Source organism: Meriones unguiculatus, chromosome 8 (genome assembly GCF_030254825.1).
Source record: "Meriones unguiculatus strain TT.TT164.6M chromosome 8, Bangor_MerUng_6.1, whole genome shotgun sequence".
Taxonomy (NCBI): Eukaryota; Metazoa; Chordata; class Mammalia; order Rodentia; family Muridae; genus Meriones; species Meriones unguiculatus.
Window position 1 is genome coordinate 85,457,501 of NC_083356.1, and position 20,070 is coordinate 85,477,570.

General features: G+C 40.4%; 1 protein-coding gene across 14 annotated transcripts in view; it reads right to left on the reverse strand.

Moving 5' to 3' along the window:
• The window catches only part of Gtdc1 (glycosyltransferase like domain containing 1), a 409,253-nt gene that overhangs the window by 14,962 nt on the left and 374,221 nt on the right, over positions 1-20,070 (reverse strand). For all 14 annotated transcript variants that reach the window (XR_009593840.1, XR_009593839.1, XM_060390113.1 and 11 more), the window contains one exon: positions 12,198-12,307. Coding sequence is in view for 12 of the 14 variants with exons in the window: in XM_060390113.1 (XP_060246096.1) it covers positions 12,198-12,307 (110 nt within the window). In the remaining 2 variants the exon portion in view is untranslated. The remainder of the gene's footprint in view (positions 1-12,197; positions 12,308-20,070) is intronic.

Here is a 20,070-nt window from a genome sequence, read left to right on the forward strand (position 1 = left end):
TGAACCTCATTTGAAGCTGAGAAGCCCTGGTCTCCAAAGTACCTTTTAGTCCCATATATAACTTGTGTTATAGAGGAGTAAAATAAAGCTAGAAGAGGTGACCCAGATAATGAATGAATGGCCAGAAATGGACAGCTGACCTTCCCAGCATCTGGTCCTGTTCATTTCTCGGCAGCAAAGAACTGATACCCTCCATTTGCAAAGAAAACAACTCAGGCCAAGGGACACAGACCTGGGAAAGGTAACTATGTGGATCCACATACACACTCCTCATGGTGCTGCTTTCTGTTAGACTCCAGGTCTGAGAGGCAGAACAGGAAACAGCCAGGCTGAAGCACACAGCTCTGTGTGATATGCTCTGGCCTCAAATCACGATCCAGATCATGACAACATACAAATGCAAGAATCCAAAAGGGAAACACCAAAGCAGTGGGTGGGTTATATTCTCAGCTCTCCTGTCTACAGAGAAGTTCTTTCTCCTATGTTTCAATACATCTTTTTAAGCCATGGATACCATTACAAGCTTTCAGTTAGGTCTATTCCCAAATTCCTATTTATCTATCAATGTTCTGATGAACTTTTCCATTCATTCACTGATTTCCATGTATCTTTTTCAAATGTCTATTTCCCACAAACTTTAAGAGCATTTTATGAAAATGAAAATATATTTCTCTTTCTCAGTGATGTTCACACAGTTATAACTTCTGAGAACAATTTCTTGAGAGATGTTTTGGGAGTTGTATTCCAGACACATTATCTTCATGGTCTTCCCCCTGGTAGAATGGAAAATGATCTTGTCTTGAGACTCGCTCTGAATCTTCTGGTTCTAGTAGGAGTTACACATATCCCACTCAGAGGGGCTGCGGGAGTAGAAGATAATAAGTCAAGGCACGACACACATGGGAGTGGCCACAGCAGCAACACAGACCCTCACAGGACACCGCACTGAGAAATGAGAGTGAGTTGCATTTAGAAGGGAAGGGTGGACAGAATTAACAAGGCTTTTCTGAGAAGGGAGCTGCTCAGCCACTGAACAGAATCTTCACCCTCATTCAGGGGTTGAAGTGTGGAGTGCCTTGACTCCTCTGTGCAGCCCATCCTGAAATGGTACTAAAGCCCAAGAAACTGTCCTCTGGGGAGCTCTGCCATGGCCTCATTCCAGCAGCCAAATGTCAAATTACTCTAGTGCAGTGTGACATGTTGACAAGTGAAGAAATCAGTATGGAGAGTAATATGGAGGTGAAGAGGAAAGGGAGGTAAAGAGACTTCAATACACTCGGGATTTTGTCAGGTGAAGAAAGGGCATGAGTATGCCTATGAGGGAATGAGCAGAAGAATTTAAGCATTGAGTAACACAAGACAAGGGGGTGGATAAATGAACAGATGCATTCAGAAAATGACAAAAGGAATGGGAAATCGTAAGACACTAGGCTGGGGCAGGACTGTGAGGAAGCTCCCTTGCCATAAACAAAATTGAATTTCATCCTACAGAAAATCTGTAAGATATATTCTTATTACTATTGCATTACTACAAGTCTGTTCTTGGGTAGTGTGGGTTTAGGAAGAATATTGACGCTAGGTAGATAAACTGAGCAGGGGCTGGGATAAACGCCCAGGGCTGGGGAGTCTAATATGAGTCCTTTGTAGAAGGCAAGACTTCAGAAAACAGGAGCAAGACTGCCAGGAGCAGAAGGTGAGGTGTGGGCAAGGGACAAACAGGATCTCAGTGTTCTGAAAGCAATCGAAAGGCAGGGAAGGGAATGAGACTAGAAAAAGTTTGGCCAGGTATTCCTCTACCTTGTTTACAATTTGTGGCAAAATATGAGTATATTAACCTGCACGGCTCTGGAAGATTATTTATACTGTCCTCATCCTGAATGCAGATGCTACCGCACAAGCTGGCTGGTCTTGCTTTCCTTGTCTTGGTGAATATAACTGCTCACTCATAAATCCTATGCATTTACATTTATTACTGGCAAAATTATAGGTTTCCCCTTAAATTTTGATGTAGTATTTATTTCTTCTCCTATCACCTCTATTGTTTATCAGCTATGTGACTTCGGACCAACTACTTAACTAAAGCCTTCGTTTCCCCATTTCTCCATCAGAAAGAAGTTGGACCTCCCAAGGGCTGCTGGGATAAGTGAGACGGCAGCATATCAACCAGCCTAGTGTGGCACAAAGGAAGGTAAGGGAGTCACTGTGCCTGTCATCATAAGCTTTCACCTCTCTGGCATATTCATACTATGTACTTAGTTTATTATACAATCAAATACACTCATTTAAGTGCTGAAGCACGAATATCTAAGACATAATGTACAGTGCCTTTACTATTTTTACTTCATGGAAGTTATTGGTTTATTCACTAGTTTCTTGTTTACTAACAAAAAGGCCCATAGATTTTGAACTGGAATAGGCAGGTTATTAGATTGTCACTCTGCTTGTCACATTAGACACACAGACACAGCAGTTGTTTCTGAATCATCTACTTCTGCCTACTTTTCTATTTGTGACTCTGTACAGCATTCTTTATGGCTCAGTAGTTAAGAGCCCTGTCTGTTCTTCCTAAAAGACCCAGGTTCAATTCCCAGCACCCACATGACAGCTGACAACTGTCTGTAACTCCTATTCCAGGGGATCCGACCCTCTCACACATGCCGGCAAAACACCAATGTACATAAAACAAAAATATTAAAATGTTAAAAAGTTATCATTTCATGAAAACCTGACAGGACAAGTTTTCCATTATAAGTTCTCTGAACTTTAGCTTTGACATTCTGCTCTTTTAAAGACTTCACAGCAGCTCTGTGAGGACATATGAAGTAATATGGCGGCTCCCTAACTGGACTCTGCTAAGTCTGTAAGTTTCTGCTACGAAAAACATACACGGCAAATTTCCAGTCACGAGCAAATTAATTTTAATTTCTTTAGTCTTCCTTATTTTTGCCATAGTGGTTTGTCTTCTTCATTTCACCATCAGACTGGCAAAAAATTCTACTCAATCCAGGTTTCAGATTCCTGGGAAAGTGACCTTCTCACACACTTCTTTCTGGGAGCCATGTGAGGGCAATTCCATGTACTGAGATTTTCATTTACACCTGTACATTGAAAATGGAGTTAACACACTACTTTTCTCCACTATAATTAGGGATCTCAATATATGAGATTGCCTTAAAAAGTTGTTTATAGACAGGAGTCTACCACAGAGGGCCTCTGAAGAACTCTACCTAGCAGTGTGCCAAAGCAGACACTGAGACTCATAACCAAACCTTCCGCAGAGTGCAGGGAATCATATGAAAGAAGGGGGAGTTAGTATGACCTGGAGAGGACAGGAGCTCCACAAGGACCGAATATATCTGGGCACAGGGGTCTTTTCTGAGACTGTTTCTCCAACCAGGGACCATGTATGGATATAACCTAGAACCCCCGCTTGGATGTAGCCCCTGGTAGCTCAGTATCCAAGTGGGTACCCTAGTAATGGGAACAGGGACTATTTCTGACATAAACTCAATGGCTGGCTCTTTGACCTCCTCCGCCCTGCCCCCCCCCCCCCCCCGAGGGAGGAGCAGCCCTACTAGGCCACAGAGGAGGACTTTGCAGCCAGTCCTGAAGATACCTGATAAACCAGGGTCAGATGAAAGGGCAGGAGGTCCTCCCCTATCAGTAGACTTGGAAAGGGGAAGGGAGAAGATGAGGGAGGGACGGTAGGATTGTGAAGGCGTGAGGGAGGGGGATACAGCTGGGATACAAAGTTAATAAACTGTAACTAATATTAAAAAAAAAGAAAAATGTTGTTTATAATTAATATGTCCCAAATAGTGAAAAAGTTATAAATAATGGCATGCTATAACAAATTGTAAATGTATAAATTTTTTTCCACATTAGACTGAGATCCTAGGGGAATATTCTTTTTTTTAATTTTTATTTTATTTTTATTAATTACAGTTTATTCACTTTGTAACCCAGCTGTAGCCCCCTCCCCTATCCCTTCCCAATCCATCCTCCCTCCCTCTTTTTCTCCGATGCCCCTCCCCCATTCCACCGATAGGGGAGGTCCTCCTCCCCTTCCATCTGACCCTAGTCTATCAGGTTTCATCAGACTGGCTTCTTTCTTTCTTTTTTTTCCCCCACATGAGCTTTTTCTTTTCTCTTTTTTTTAATTTTATTGTTCTTATTAGTTACATTTTGTTAACTTTGTGTCCCAGCTGTATCCCCCTCCCTCATTCCCTCCCTGGTCTTCTCCCTGCCCCTTTCCATGTCCACTGATTGGAGAGGACCTCCTCCCCTTTCATTTGACCCTGTTTTATCAGGTATCTTCTGGGCTGTACGCAAAGGGAATATTCTCTTGACAATCACAATACACTACTTGAATATAAGAGGCAGTTGGTTAACAACTTCATGTCAAGTGAATAAATAATGACTAAAATCATACCCAGAAAGAGGACTGGCATAAAGAATGGTATGTTCTTGACATAGCAGAGTTCACTCAGTCTTGTCTTACTAGTAGAATTTATTTCCTATCACATATGATCTTATGATTCAATATTAATTAAAAGATTACTTTGTTGTGGACTTGATTTATACAAAAATTTATACAGAAATTTTACATTGATGTGGTTTATTTGTATATCTAGAACCTTCCTAGAGCTGGCTTTTGGTATAGTCACACTGCTGAAAACGAGACAGTAGCTGGGAGCTGAGGGAAAAGGGAGGTGGAAGGGGAGGAAATTGCCACAAGATTATCAAGTGTTTTACTCCAGAGCTAAGAACCAGGACCACGACAAGATCACAGTAGGAACCACTGCCAGGCCAGATGCTACCCAGAAGCTTTCCACACACCACTCTTGACCTAAATTACAGGGGAACCAGAATGGCTTCTGTCTGCCAAAACCATGTTTCAGGTTTTCAGTTTTCTTCAGACCTTTTTGGCTGCCTGAATGTCTCAGCTAAAACTCCTTTGGAGAAAGAGTATCATATCTGTAATAAGGAAAAAGAATCTTACATAAGGCCTTGGCTGCTTATACAAAAGAATATTTTGTTTAGAATTACCATTTGTGGGAAATTACGAAGTATACAAACACATTCCATTGACTTGATATCTAAAACATTTACTAAAATTAAAAAAAAGTCATCTCAAGGGCTAACAATGTGACCTTGTCATGAGAACTGGCCAACACTCAAACATGTGCATTCAAGAGTTCCTAGCCTTTTTTGTTCTTTTTAAACACAAAACTAGATGCAGATGGTTTATAGAGCAGAACGACCTTTTAATTGCCTGAATAAAAATGAACTTTTGAGATACAGCACACTCAGTGTCTTCTTTGGACTCAAAAAGTATTTCAGAAACTCATTCCATATACAAACTCTGAAGAGAAGTCCCCGAGTCTTATAATAAAATTTGCATAGTACTTTAGCACTTTTCCCAAATTACCTACTCCTATGGAAATCTTCATAAAAATTCATTGAAATAGAGTAGGTGGCTTATTGTTTTTCCTTCTCATGTCCTTTTTATTGTACAGTTGAGTTAGCTGATACTCATATAGAAAGCTATTGGACCCAATTCTAACCTGTTTTGATGATTTAAATTTCTGCAGTCATACCTTCTTCGTCATGGTGCTGCTGACATTTTACTATTGGATATGCTAATGTTGTTGGGTTGACCTGTATTTTCTAGTATTTTTGGCAGAATAACTGGTGTCCTATTTGGCAGGACCTCACCTCCTACCCAACAGTTATGACAACAAAATGTGTGTACACATTGCCAAATATCCCCAGGAATGGAGGGAAATCATCCCTGATTGACAACGTCTATAAGCTTTGTAAAATGCCAAAAGCCCTGAAAGAACTCACCCTGTTTCACAGAGCACCTCTACTTCCTAGGGTTTCCCTCTTAAAGGACATGAATCTTCATAAATCTTCAGGTCGCTCCCAACACTGTCAAGACTGTAGGCAACATCCACACATGTGTAAGCTCTTTATCCGTGGGGCTAGACTGACCCAGATGAGGGTAGAAACCTCGAGAGGCGTGGCTTCTCTCTGAGGAGCTACACCATGGTGTACATTAAGAAGCTCTGGTGCAGAGCATCAAATTATTTCTGTTTCCTGTTTTTTGATAGAGAGCAGGGCTGGCTTTTCTGATGATTGGGCAGTACCTTGGCCAATGAATGGAGGAAAGCCCTGTGCTATTTCCACACAGTGCAGTTACTTATTGTCACAGGGATTGAGTTTTCTAGTTCTTCATGTAACTGGGAATGTTTAGGATGATAGCTATTGTCTCTTTATCAGCCAGGGTCCTCACTGTCATTAGCAGTAAAATCCTACTCATGAGCATGAATACAAGGTGTGGACAAGACATATATTTTATGTTTTAAGCAACTGTAATTTTAAGGTTTTCTATAATTTATTGCACCCTAGATTATTTGAATTTAAGAGCTGAGAGCTGAGAAGAACTTTAAAAGTTAAACTATATCAGGGTCACTTCTGTTGAGACAAAAGACATAACACAAAACCACTTAGAACTTGTGCTTGGTAATACTGTATACTGAAAAGGCATCTTTCTTTCATCCCTTAATTCTTTAGGTTTGTTTCTAAAAATATTTCTCTAAACCTCGTAAGATATTGAAATTGTATTATTCTAGTACAACAGACCTAGTCTATATCATTTGAGTGATACTTAGAGAACATAGATACCAAATATTATGTGGGATATTTTTTCTACTTCATACTTGTTTTGACAATTTTCTTTTCTTAATTTTATTATTTATTTATTACAATTTATTCAGTTGTTTTGACAATTTTCTTGTGTTGGGGATACTTTAATATCTAAGGGATGAAATATATTTAGGACATAAACTTGAAAGTTTTTTTTTTTTTAAGGTATATCTGATTCACAGGAATGCTCAGGATTTTCTCTGACCATACCTCCTGTTTTCTTCCCTATAAAATGGAAAGCCGACTGGGGATTGCCATGGAGAACACAGGCTAAGCATTGGCCTTGGAGACTGCATAATGTTTAGATCATGGTTTTTGGCAACTGAACTTTTTTTGTGATCTTACTTGGCTCATAAGAGCAATTCTGATACTGCCTGATTCGAAGGGTTCATTGTGGAGGTTAAGTCAAGCAATGGAGGAAGGGCATAGAACAGTGCCAGGTGCATGCTGGAAGATCAGGAAATGCTCAGTCTAGCACTCAATGCAGTGTTCCAGGAAGTGATCAATAACACAGCAAATCATGTTCTGCCCTGTGTGATAGACCATCCCTTCTACTTGATCAATCATCCTGTATGACTTGTAGTGCCTGGCACAGAGGAGATACTCAAAATGTGTGTTCACAACTGCAGCAGTGCTCAGGGTCAGGGACACTGATCTGCTCTGCTGCTGGCCTGGGGATGCCTTGCCTTCATTGCCCAGTGCACCCAAGGAGAATTACATAAGTCACCAACTATCCCTATGCTTTCTCCTCTTTTGTAAACACCACAACAAGGTTTAAAAAAAGATACAAAGGAATTATGAGTCACAGGGCTATAAAACATAATGAACTGTCTTAATTTTGCGACACTTTCCAGGAAAATGAATTTTATAAAACGATTTTTTTGCTTGAAAATAACCAACAGTAGTGAGGCCACAGAAAGTTGTATGATTTAAATTTTCTTAACAATTTCAAGGGAAATGTAGTGTTGATAACAGTATCTTGCTGGCAGCAGTGTCTTCAGTTAGCAATGGCATTTTCTCCCATGTGCTTTGTGAAGAGAAAGGGAATGAGGGTTTGGAGACACAGTCTCCCTATGCAGTCCAGACAGACTTAGCACTTGAGATCCTCTTTCCTCAGCCACCCGAGTATTGGTATTACATGTGTGCAGGAGACCAGCAGGCTGTTACAAAATCAACTTGGAGAAAAAAACATCCAATGTTCCTGTATCATATAAACTCTATCTTTTCTGGCTTTCTGAGCCATTTGAATGTTACACGAGTGAGAAAAGATTGACTTAGAGGCAGTTATTGAAAGCCACTGACACTGCTGATAGGTACACTGTTGATAGTGTACCTACCTATCAAATAGGTAGTTATTATACTTATTATGACTGCTTGGAAGGTAGGCATGCTAGATGGTGAGTTAGGGAAAAATTAATGCTCTAATTTAATATAGTCAGAAAGTAAGTACACAAAACTCCAAAGAGCATACAGTTACATCTTTATTTAGCTGTGTAACCTTACTTGGTTTTTTTCATTCCTCAGGTTCTCCAAAAAGGAAAAATAAAAAAAAATAAGCCTGACCAGGAGTATATGGAGAGTTAGTTAATACTTGCAAGTGGTTTAGAATAATGCTTGGGATATAGCAAGCACCACACAAGCATCTGTTAAATAACCCCGAGGTGTGGCAAGAATAACTGAGTTATACAGAATGGCTTGTCAGGAAGTTTTTAGAATAAAGGCGACATGGCCTTCAAAGGGAACAAGCTGGAGAGCAACCAGAAGCAACATTCACTCCTTCAACATCCCTTGCAACTCCCTGATATGCAAGCTGAAGCCTGGTGGCCATGAAGGATGGATGCCCATTTGAAAGGGCACATGGACCAGTGGCTGAGACATAAAGGAGGCCCAGGTGAGAACAGAAGTAAAGGAACACGCACACAGAGACTATGATACTCTTTCTGTGGTTTCCACAGCACTCTGTAAGCACTGTACTGCATCCCAGGTACTGGGAGGGAGAGACAGTCGTGGCCATGTGCAGTCTCCTGCACAGCTCAGCAGGGGTGTGCCCAAGGAAAGCCTGAGGGAACAGTGACGACTGCACACGGTCCTACTGAACACAACTGCCCCACGCCACAATATCAGTCTTCCACAGTGCCCTGTAGTGCAAAGGGAATGTGCAGATGTGAAGAGCCGAGACACTGAAGTGCCCAAGGGTTAACCACTCTAAGTAAAAATGCAGCCTGCCTCACGGAGGTGGCTAAAAGCACACTGTGGTGATGCTGGCTCAGAGACCTCTCAGGCATTTCTCCTAACCTACTCTGCCAGCCCGTCCACATGCATTCAGTGCTGGCACACACAAACTGAACTCACCAGCAATTTTCTTCTTTCCTTCTTTCTGTACAACCAATCCACCTACCAAATTCTTCTCTGCTTTCTTCTCTCACACAGTCCCCTTGCTAATCTGTCTGCCACTGCTGCAGAATCACTCTGGGGTCACCAACAGAGACCCTTACAGGATTCTGCTACATTGTGCCTCATTTACTTTAGTGGTCAGCGCTCTCTCTATCTAGACACTACCCTGTCTGTGTAAGGTAATACGAACTTATCGAGGGCTGCACGCATAATCCCCTTATGCCACTCACATCAGCCATAGCATTTCTCACTGAAATTTGCTTCCTTTGAACATAGTTTCTAAAATGTTTCCTGAGGTGTGCATTTCCCTGTTTAGAACAATTTAATCAATTTTTTTATTTCTGGCTATTCAAATAGCTTTGGCTAATTTTTTTTCAGTTTTAATTTATTTTATTTTACTAATTAGAGTTTATTCACTTTGTATCCCAGCCTCCTCCCCCATGCCCTGCCAATCCCACCCTACCTCCCTCTTCTTTTCCTATGTCACTCCCCCAGTCCAATGATAGGGGACGTCTTCCTCCCCTTCCATCTGACCATAGTCTATCAGGTCTCATCAGAACTGGCTTCTTTGTCTTCCTTTGTGGCCTGGTAAGGCTGCTCCCCCCTCAGGGGGAGGTGATCAAAGAGCAGGCCAATGAGTTCATGTCAGAGATGGTCCCTGGTCCTATTATTGGGGAACCCTCTTGGATACTGAGCTGCCTTGGGCTACTTCTGCACAGGGGTTCTAAGTTATCTTTATGCATGGTCCTTGGTTGGAGTATCAGTCTCAGAAAAGACCCCTGTGCACAATTTTTTTTTTTTTTTTTTGTTCTGTTGCTCCCCTTGTGGCACTCCTGTTCCCTCCAGGTCTTTCTATCTCCCCCTTCTTTCATAAGATTCCCTGCACTCTGCTCAAAGTTTGGCTATGTGTGTCAGCATATGTTTTGATACCCTGCTGAGTGGAGTCTTTCAGAGGTCCTCCCTCTGTGATAGGCTCTTGTCCTGTTCCCTGTTTTCTCCCTCTTCGATGTCTGTCTCATTTGCCTTTCTGAATGAAGACTGAACATCTCACCCAGGGTCCTTCTTCTTGCTTAGCTTCCTTAGGTGTACAGATTTTAGTATGTTTATCCTATATTATAAGTCTAGTATCCACTTATAAGTGAGTATATACCATGTGTGTCTTTCTGCTTCTGGGATACCTCACTCAGGATGATCTTCCCACCATTTGCCTGCAAATTTCATGATTTCTTTGTTTATAATTTCTGAGTAGTGTTCCATTGTGTAGATGTACCATAATTCACCATTCTATATTTTTATAATTTTTATTTTTTTATTATTAGTTACATTTTATTAACTGTATCCCAGCTGCATCCCACTCTCTCATTCCTTCTCAAACCCTTCCTCCTTCCCTCATCTCCTCCCTGCCCCTTTCCAAGTCCACTGATTGGGGAGGACCTCCTCCCCTTTCATCTGACCCTGTTTTATCAGGTATCTTCAGGACTGGCTGCAAAGTCCTCCTCTGTGGCCTAGCAGGACTGCTCCTCCTTTGAGGAGTGGGGAGGTCAAAGAGCCAGTCATTGAGTTCCTGTCAGAAATAGTCCCTGTTCCCCTTACTATGGGAAAGCAATTGTACCACAATTTCTGAATCTATTCCTCAACTGAGGGACATCTGGTTGTTTCCAGAATCTGGCTATTACGAATAAAGCTGCTACAAACATGGTTGAACAAATGTCCTTGTTGTATACTTGTAGCTTTGGCTATTAATATACTAGTTCACTGTTAACCCTCTAAGCTCCATGTGTCATTACTCATACATAATTGTATCAGTTTGGTCCCCTCTTGATTTTCTGTGTTGATACACGAGTGCTTTCTCCTTAACACAGCCTATATGTACCTCATTGGGAGGGCGCATGCATTCCTTTGGCTTACTTATTTAATAAGTATTACTGACTCCATTGTTTCAGATGACAACAATAAACAAGACAGGTCCAGTCTCTAGCCCTTATGTAACTTACATTCTAAATTCTAGTAATATGTACATGCTGTGAATGGTGAAAAATAATAGGAAGTACTGTGAAGAAAAGCAGTGTGATAGGAGATCATGAGAAAGTTTTATGAAAATGCCCCAGAGCCGAGACTGAAAGGACAAAGCAAAAGCCAACAGGCAGATGAGGTCTACTGGAGCTTGGTATCTGAGGGGATGGACGAAAGGCCCGGTACATAGAGCGAAGAAGGCAGAAAGCGAGTCACGAGACAAGCCACCGAGGATAGGCTGGTTTGCTGTTGCAGGCACTGAGCCACAGTCAGGAAGCACTGTGTAAAGGAGTGTGCACTCTAGGCAGCCTTTCGGTGTCATAACACACCCCGTGGCCTGCTCAACAAGGCCATGTCTGAACCTTGTTGTTGCTTGGTTTTAAAACAATGCTCAATACCCAATCTATAAGCACACACACACACACACACACACACACACACACACACACACACGTTTATGAAAGGTGTTAAATTTATCATTTTACTGACTCCAACATGCCAGGCTAGGGAACATGGTGAAGGAAATGACCATGAAGAGGCACAGTGTAGCATGAAGAATAAGAGGGCCCACTGCTGACAGCTTCCACTTTACCTTTTTTTCAGTTCAATACAGAGGCATAGACCAATGGACACAACGATATGGACTAAGGCCCATCCCACATTATAAGTTACACTCCCAATGCTTTATGCAGGCCCCAACAAATGGTAATGTATTTTGGCCATTAGCAACATGAGCAGGATGCAAACCATTGACCCCAGAGGTGAGAGGTTGTACACCCAATTATAAATTTCCACTCTCTGTAAGTGTTAGGATGCCCAAAGCAATATATTTAGTTAACATAAAAATACACTGTATAAACTATATTTGATAAAAGAGATGACTTTTCCTTCTCAACTTAAATCAAAGAATGCTTACTTAAGTATTTTTTAAATTGAATCTGTCTTTAATGCTGTCATATAATCTTGGTTAACAGTGCTCATCCTGCCTATTCTAACAAAGAAGAAATTAATACTTAAGTTGGAGAGCTGATGTCTTTACATATAAACAAAACAAACACTAGAAAATTGAAAACAGGTACCTGGTACATCTGTAAAAGTTTCTCCAAGGACAGAGACGTGGAAATTGAGTCCTAAGTCTTTCAGATGCAGCAATACCTTAAAAAAACTCTCTGGATCTTTGTCATGCTCCCTGTAAATAAACAGACAATATTCTTAGCATTACCTTGGGTTACAGGGTAAAAAATGAGTACTCTGTTCACATGGTGCCAATTCCCATCAGGGTCTTTGGCTGCTGCAGCAAGCCTCTGGCAATGAGGCTTTTCTTACCCGGAGCTGTAACACCAATGTGTGAGTCACCTCAATGCAGCCATGCTCAAAGTATCAAACATAGTTCCACTGATACGTTAAAGATCTTACTGTATTTTTAGGTTAGACTAAGGAAAGTATACAGTATTTTTTTCCTTCCAAACAGTTAATTTTCACCTTAGCACAGATTTATTTATTTTTTTAATAATAAAAAAACCCTAATCTTCAAAGGATTATTCTTTCCTCATCATCATGAGAATGTAGAGAACATGCTTTTCCTTTTCACAGGAATGAATGTCTTTCTCCCATGGGCACCCAGCTAGCTGCCTTATGCTGACGAGGAGCACACAATTTAAGGAGCCTATAGTCCTTTCCACTAATCTCTCATTTTCAATAACCCAGTGGAGAATTATAATGCAATAAGAGGGGTGGGTAGGTCTTAATCTATGTATAGTAAGTATTGACTTAGAGAATCGAGGTTAGTCAACATGTAAAAGAATCAGAAGAAAAGAAATATTTTCATTTAGCACAGGCATGAAAAAACATCAAACATTTTTGGCTTGTTCAGTTTGTCAGTCTTTTCTTATGACAGAATGAGAGGTTAAAAGACACTAAAAGTAAAGAAAAATATCCTTCAACAAATCATATTTAAATAGAATAATTTTTTTAACATTCTAAGGTGTGAATATTTCAGTATTTCTTGCATTTAATTACACTGTTTTAAATTATCTTATTTCAGACAGATGTAGACCAGATGTCTTCAAAATATTTGTTTTTTATTTATAATTCAGAAATTTGATTTTTCATTACAGAAAATAGTTATATACTACTAATTAAATTTCTCATTTACTAATTATATAAAATAAATCTGTAAAATTATTAAACTGCTATATGAAATATGAAAATTACATCATTCAGGAAACCTCATGAAAATGACATCTGTACCCCTTAATGTGTTAATTCACAATTCAGTCAATATTTTCAGTATCATGAATTGAAACAAATGCATCTTCTAATTAACATTTTAAAGCAGCATTTATAATCTTACGAAACAGTAAGATCTTATAAAATTAGAGTTCTCAAACAATTTGTTTCAAGTGCTATGTCTCTCAGTTTGATTTACTTCAAATAATAAAGGATGCAATGGCAAAATGTTCATTGCTTTTTAAGATGATGTGTATTATATTCATGTGCCATGGGGAAGTGTTTGGATAGTTTTCATATATACTACCGCTGTGGGCAAGAACAAAGACTCCAAAGAGCTGGAGAGGAAAGAATATACCATATGCTGTCCTCAACCATATCAATCAAATAACTGCCACCTTCTCTGTAAGTTGTTCTTCTAGTCTGATTCTCTTGGAGATACTTAGATGAAAAGGATGGAAGCAATGTAACATAATATAGCTTAAAGAGAGAGCAACACTGTAGGGAAATCTAGGAGCTCAGCTATCTAAATTCTTCATCTAAAGTTCCAGAAAAGTGGCTATGGACCCTGGGTATATCATGTATTCTAAATAGTGTGTGTTTGTGTGTATGGTGGGGAAGGGGATAAAGTGCATGGTAACATGAAAGATGCAGCTAGTAAGTGGGATAAAACTTAACTGGGTAAAGAGTGTAGTTCCTAAATGATTCTAGTGTTTTTAAAGCAGTAGGATTTATGAATGTTTTTTCATTGTGTCGATACAAAGTAAAAGCATTGCAACCTATCACATACTTTAGCTATTTTTTCTAGGTAGACAAAAACTTTAATATTCAATAGTTATTTTATATAAAAACACAAAAAGATTGGTATGAATCCCCTTTTACATTGTTTAAATCGCAATATACAGCTGAATATAAAGTGAAAGTTTACTTGTCCAAAGTTATACTTCATAAACATGGAATTTTTTTACTCAAGTTCGTATAAAATGTCTCATAACATGAGGGAAACTCTCTACTTGATTTTTGAAACAACCTGTTAGCTTTGAACTGACAAGAATTTTGGATGCTTTTAGCACTGCTTCACTTGATGGGACCAGTAAAAACAGACTTATAGGAATGAAACACTGAGATGGAATTATTTTGGGAAGTATGACCTAACAATTCTAAATGCTGAGTGCGTTTGAAAGCAGATACCAAAAAACCACCACCACCATATGCTCGTGTGTTTACACACACACACACACACACACACACACACACACACACACACACACACACTATACCACACCACACCCTAACTGAGTAAGTGATCACTAGAGATCATGAGCAGCATGCAGGTTTCCGTGGCTGAGAAAGAGATTTCTAGTGATGCCATGGGCCAGTGTCAGTGTTGTTCTGCAGTCCTTCTTGACAGAATGCCACACAACAGGTGATGGAAGCAGGCCAATTGTCAGAATAGGGGCACCACTGTAGTGTCAAGAGTGTAGGAAAGGTGAGAAGTACCAAAATTGCTTCCTGAAATATGGGAGTATGAAAAGGGCAACAATTTTCAAGTCATTTTCATCATATGTTATTTATAGCATTTTATGTATGCCTTCATAGATTATGCTATACCTATAGTCTCAATGATTGGATTTATATGGCTCCAAGCTCAAAACAATCAGTATGCTAGATAGTTTTATATCAACTTGACATAAGCTAAAATCATCTGAAAGGAGGGAGCCTTCATAAGACCAGGTTGTAGATCAACCTGCAAGGCAGTTTCTTTTCTCTCTCTCTCTCTCTATATATATATATATTATATATATTAAATATATATTTTATATATATAATATATATATTTTAATTCTTTATTAATTACACTTTATTCACTTTGTATCCCCCCTGTGGTTCCCTCTCTCCTCCCGTCCCAATCTCTTCCTTCCTCCACCCTCTGCATGCATGCCCCTCCCCAAGTCCTCTGATAGGGGAGGTCTTCTTTTCCTTCCTTCTGATCCTAGTCAATTAGGTCTCATCAGGAGTGGCTGCATTGTCTTCTTCTGTGGCCTGGTAATGCTGCTTCCCCCTCAGGGGGAGGTAATTAAAGAGCAGGCCAATCAGTTCATGTCAGAGATAGTCCCTGTTACTATTACAATGGAACTCACTTGGATACTGAACTGCCATGGGCTACATCTGTGCCGGGGTCTTAGGTTATCTCCATGCACAGTCGCAAGGCAGTTTCTTAATTGGCGATTAATGAGGGAAGGTTCCAGCCCACTGTGGGTGGTGGCAGATCCTGGGTTCTATAAGAAAGTAGGCTGAGCAAGTCATGTGGAGCAAGCCAGTGAGCAGCATAAGCAGCACCCTACATGGCCTCTGTATCAGCTCCTGCCCCCAGGTTCCAGGCCTGTTTGAGTTCCTGTCCTGACTTCCTTTGATAACAAACAACAATATTGTTGTTGTCCTCCCCAACTTGCCTTTTGGTTCTGGTGTTTGGTCATGTGCATCCCAGCAATAAAAACCCTAACTTAGACAAAATCACTTTAACTGAAAAACAAAAAACAAAACAAACAAACAAAAAACTTTAAAAAATGTTCTTTTTGATGAAATGGGACATTGCCTAACTTTCAAGGAGTTTCACATACAATGACCGTAACCTACAACATGGCATGAGTGACGACTCCGCAGCAGAGCCAACAACTACTGTGTCATGCAAGGGATGAGCTTTAGCCAACCAATGGGCCATCTAATGCCCAAGCTATTAATGAACCCATTCAGAAGAACATGCTACTATGTCCTAAATTAATTTCAAAGAAATCTAAACGCGAAACTCTTCTACATATGGTTGAGGCAGAAATTGTGGTACATTTACACAATGAAATTCTATTTTGTTTTTAATAAGCTTTGTTTGTACAAATTATTTTGAACGTTTTAAAGAACCCACTCCTAAAATTCTCTGTGCACATAGGCTTTCTCCTTAACTTGAACATTTCCAGCACCCAACTGTTTGATTTCTTTCTTTTTTTTTTTTTTTTTTTTACCCCATGACTTTCTGTTTGACAAACGCCAGTCAAACTTGCTTTAGCCAACAAGGCATTTCAGTTGGAGTGCCAGGGTCCAGGCTTCCCAGTCATCCTACTGCCTAGGTAACGACAGAACAGTCTGGCAGGGAATTCATTCCTCCACACCCGCACTCTGCCATAAGAGACCAGCAGGCAAATATTTCAGGCTTCCTGGAGGCAGAAGATACAGTGAGAACAGCTTTTATTCCCAAATATTATTCAGAACATTTGAAAAGCATAAAATGTTTCCATGTGTTTTTTCTTCCTATATCTGTCTCTCTCTGTTGCCTTTCCCGTTTTATTTCTGAGAGCTAAATTTCTTCTTATTCCTCACTTAGCACTCATTCAGTAAATATTTATTGAAGATTTCTAAGTTCTCCATACTTGTCACTTATCCTGTTACCATTTCTGACTTTCCCATACAACTGCGTATACACTGAGCAGTCTCCTTGATCTAGTTCCTGCCTGGCTAGAGGGAAACTTGCTCTTCCCAGAAGCATCCTACTCTACACCAAGAGCTCTGTGGGAAGGGCAGATGATGTCTGCTTTCTTCACTAGGAACCAAGTGCTGAGCTGAGCAATGAGGGACATTATTTGTGTTCATTAATATCCATATCTCTGTATCTTCAACCAAGGACCATGTATGGATATAACCTAGAACCTCTGCTTGGATGTAGCCCATGGTAGCTCATTATCCAAGTGTGTTCCCTAGTAAGAGGAACAGGGACTATTTCTGACATGAGCTCAATGGCTGGCTCTTTGACCCGTACCGCACCCCCCCCCCCCCAGGGAGGAGTGGCCCTGCTAGGCCACAGAGGAGGACTTTGCTGCCAGTCCTAAAGATACTTGATAAGCTAGGGTCAGATGGAAGGGGAGGAGGACCTTCCCATCAGTGTACTTGGAAAGGGGCAGGAAGAAGATGAGGGAGGGAGGGTGGGATTGGGAAGGAATGAGGAAGGGGGATATAGCTAGGATACAAAGTTAATAAACTGTAACTAATATTAAAAAAATAAAAATTTTAATTAAAAAAATATCCATGTCTCTTTCTGGGACACAGAGTCCATATTTACTCCCTTGCTGTGGATTAAGACCAGTTCCTGCCAACTGATAGCAGGTTGACTGACATAGGTCACTGTCAGATAAACATACTGGAGAGCAGTTCTAGATAGCTTTGTCAACTTTGCAGAGATTTTGTGTTAAGATAATCAGGTTCAGCCTTGTCCCCTAAGCAGCTGCATACAAAGGTGAGAGGAGATTGTTGTGTCTAAGCAAGCACACGCTATGGTGGTGGCGATGTGTCCACTCCCGTGGCATAAGCTAGTTTACCTCAATCAGAGTGCCATCTGTGGCACAAAGTCAGCTGCTCTATAGCTGGTCCACATTCCTGCTAAGCACCTGATCCTAAGCTTACTTAAGCTTCTCAACCACATGACCGTCAAACATAACCATTACAACAGTAAAGACCACAAAGAAAACTCACATCAGAGATCACATGCCATCTCCACAGAGTCAAACCTTTTCTTCTGTTCACCTATGACTTTGTGTTTCTTTCTTCCTGCATGTACTGAAGGAAGCTTATACCTTCAGCTCATAGTGTCATTTTCAGATAATTAAGCCACAGGTATTTCTTAGCTTCTGCTACATTTTAGGCACAAACTCACTGGAGAAGACAATCAATATGGAGATGTAATACCTAATAAATTCTCCAACGAGAGAGTTTCAAACATTTTTATTTTCCTGAGGCTTCGCTAACCTATCTCTATTTCATTACAAACTCGACCTCATACTTGAGTACATAGTACACGAGCCTGCAATTTTGACACTTGGGAGGCTAAGAAAGGAGAATCTCAAGTTTGAGACAGGCCTAAAAGACAAAACAAGACAAATTTCTCCAATAAAACAAATCAACCAAGAAAACAACTAGTTAACCAACTAACTAAAACCTCAAAACATTTGACACTTCCAAATTCAGTGATGTGCTTCTTTTCAAATCCTGGCTTCATTTTGCCTCTTTAGCTGGCATCACTGCCGACTGGTCTGATATGCTTTCTAAGACAGGCACTTTCCACTTGCTTTGCCTGATGCCAACGAGCAGTATGCTTTCCCTTCCATACGTGCAACTTTTGCTCAAGGATGACTTAGCCAGCAGTCTTCACTACTGACCAATTTCTTCATTTCACTTCTCTTGTTCCTTCTTACTTCTGCAAGCTCAATTTCTCTCTTTCCTCCTCCTCTATCTCATTCATCTTTTTTTATTATGTAAACCTTGCAGTAACAATTATTTCTTTAATATACTCCCATGTTTTATAAGCCCTTCCACAGTGGCGAGTGGAGGAAAACCATAGTGCGTTTGCTTTCAGAGAGTGAAGGGCCGTGCAGAGAGAAGTGGGTCTACGGATTCTCAGAGCGGCCAGCAGGTCTGTTGCAAAGCCAGGACAGAGTCGGCTCCTGTTAACTACTACCCCACTGTTTCCAAGATCAAGCTTTTATACTCCACAGATAAGATCACTTGATACTCATCTTTTTCTTTCTGGTTTATCTATGTGCCTTAACAAAATGATCTCTAGTTTCAGCCATGTTGGTATAAATGAGAGGATTCCATTCTTTTTTTCTGGCTGAAGAGTATTCTATTGAATACATGCACCTCATTTTCTTCATACATGTATGTGTTGGTAGACATAGACAATTCCAGGTACCAGCTGCTATGAACAGTGCTGGAATAAAGAAGGGGGGAACACGTGCCTTTGACCTACTGTTTGTTTTTTCCCCCTTTAAACAGACAGCAAGCAGTATATGGCAAATGGATCACAGAGAGTTCTGTTTTTTCTTTTGTTGTTCTGTTTTAAGACTATGTCTTGTCACAGCACACCTGGCCTTGAAATGTGTATTCCAGGCTGGCCTCAAAGTTCTGACTGTCTTGTCTCAGTGTCTCAAGGGCAGGGATTACAAGTATGTTACCATGCCTGTATCGGTTTTTGTCATATTATTTCTTCTATTGTTTGTGTGTGTAACTAAAGCATTACCCCCATCCCTTTCTTCCCTCTGAAATTTGCCATACACCCTTCTTTGCTCTCTTTCAAATTCATGGCCTCTTTTTTCATTAGTCATTGTTACAAATATATTTATAAATACATAAGTACAGCTAGTCCGTATAATGCTACTTAAAAGCATGTTTTTAGGGCTGACGCCCTGAACATCGTTTCTGTAATTAACCTGCATCCCCACAGACAGTTTTTAGCACGACTCTCTCTACACACCCTTGACAACACCTGCTAACACTGTGCCCTCTGATACCAGGTACTTGTAGAAATTTTAGTCAATTTGCCTCCTATTTTCTACCTAGAAGGCATTCAAGACGCTAAGTTGCTTCATGTTCACTGCTTCAAGGAGGCGTGGACCAGGGAGAAATACTGCCAGACTGCCTATAGTAGAGGTCTCCTGGTTGATCACAAGCTAAACCCCTTGTAATGCTGAGGCCTAGTGCAGAGAGAAGCATGTACAACATGCCAATGTTTATAGAATTCTGTGTTGCTTCACCTCTGGTAAAAAGATGATGGCAAAAAACAGGAGCTTAATACCTGGGAAAGAAGCAGTCAAGGACAGGGGTGGACACAGAGACAGATATACAGTCTTAGTTTATGTCTCTAAGTAATACTACTAGGGATGGCCTTAAGAGACTTCTGAG